Source organism: Eurypyga helias, unplaced genomic scaffold (assembly GCF_000690775.1).
Source record: "Eurypyga helias isolate BGI_N326 unplaced genomic scaffold, ASM69077v1 scaffold31544, whole genome shotgun sequence".
NCBI lineage: Eukaryota > Metazoa > Chordata > Aves > Eurypygiformes > Eurypygidae > Eurypyga > Eurypyga helias.
Genome location: NW_010248643.1, coordinates 305 through 1,431, shown reverse-complemented (window position 1 = coordinate 1,431; position 1,127 = coordinate 305). Strand labels below are relative to the sequence as shown.

Genomic DNA, 1,127 nt, shown 5'->3' with positions numbered 1-1,127 from the left:
AATTAGGCTGTAAATCTTTACTGGTATCTGTAGCTGCCTTTTTTGCACTCAGTGCTGCAATTGCAGCAATGCATGAGGAAAGCTTTACTGAGGACTTTGTTTTGGACTGTGAAATGCTGGCAAGATTTGTTTCGCTTTTTTCAGAATTCAGTTTTCCATCCAGTACCCTGTTTTCGAGAAGCTTCTCAGAAATTACTTTTAGCAATTTGTCCTCCACTTTTTGAGCTTTAAAAGGCTCATAGACACTTAAATTCATGGAGTTTGTCTCTGTCTCTCGTTTAGCAGCTTTATTTTTATCTATGCTACTTGAAACAGGGATCCCAGATTTAATCAAGTTCTCCCCTCCAAGTGCTTTTAGTTTGTCATATTCTGCTGAGACACAGATCCTGCCAAGACATTAGCTTTGAAATTTGCACGCATCTCCTCTTTATCCAGGGGGTCATCCACCTCAATTTTTTCATCATCATCAAACTCTTCAGCACTTGATATTGGGCTAAACTGGTTGAAAGCTGAATCCTTCAGTGTAGTCTCAGCAGCTGACCCATCATCTTTAAGTGAATTCCCTTCATCGTTACTATAACTGTCAAGAGCTGATGATGTTAGAAAGCCATTATGCAAGCCGTTGCCTGTGGAATGATGGCCATCCTTGTCCACTCCTTCGGAAGAATCAATGGTACGCACGTTTTTCACAATGACACTCACACCAACGTCAGATGATGATGGGGCATGAGAATCTTCTGTGTGAGCATTTTGTTTTATGTGGCTTTCATGGTCATCATGTCCAGATTCAATAGCTGCTTTTGGATCAACCATATCTGGTATGTCAAAGGCTGCAAGAAGGTCATCGAAATCTGGGGTCTTCATATCCCCCATGGTCATGGATTTGATTGTAAGTAAATCTGTAAAATAAGCAGAAAGTCATCACCTCAGTATTTGAAGGTCTAATAGCAGTCTTACACAAAACAAGCTTATATTCAAATATGCCATGCAAACAGGCATTACTTCACTTCTAAAGTAGTATTTTCAGAAACTGTACATTACAGAACAGTGTTCCAGTGCAAGTGTACAGTCAGATTATTACACCAAGAGCTACAGCAATCCATCAACCTCAGAGACTGTAACCCAGT

The 1,127-nt window shown here is 40.2% G+C and overlaps 1 protein-coding gene across 1 annotated transcript; it reads right to left on the bottom strand.

Annotated features, from left to right (window-relative positions):
• Positions 1–354: 354 nt before the first annotated feature.
• Positions 355–899, bottom strand: LOC104509259 (zinc finger protein 532-like; the record flags this gene model as incomplete). Its single annotated transcript, XM_010151137.1, has 1 exon — positions 355–899. A coding segment is annotated over one exon (545 nt), but the record flags the coding sequence as incomplete, so codon positions are not given.
• Positions 900–1,127: the final 228 nt, after the last annotated feature.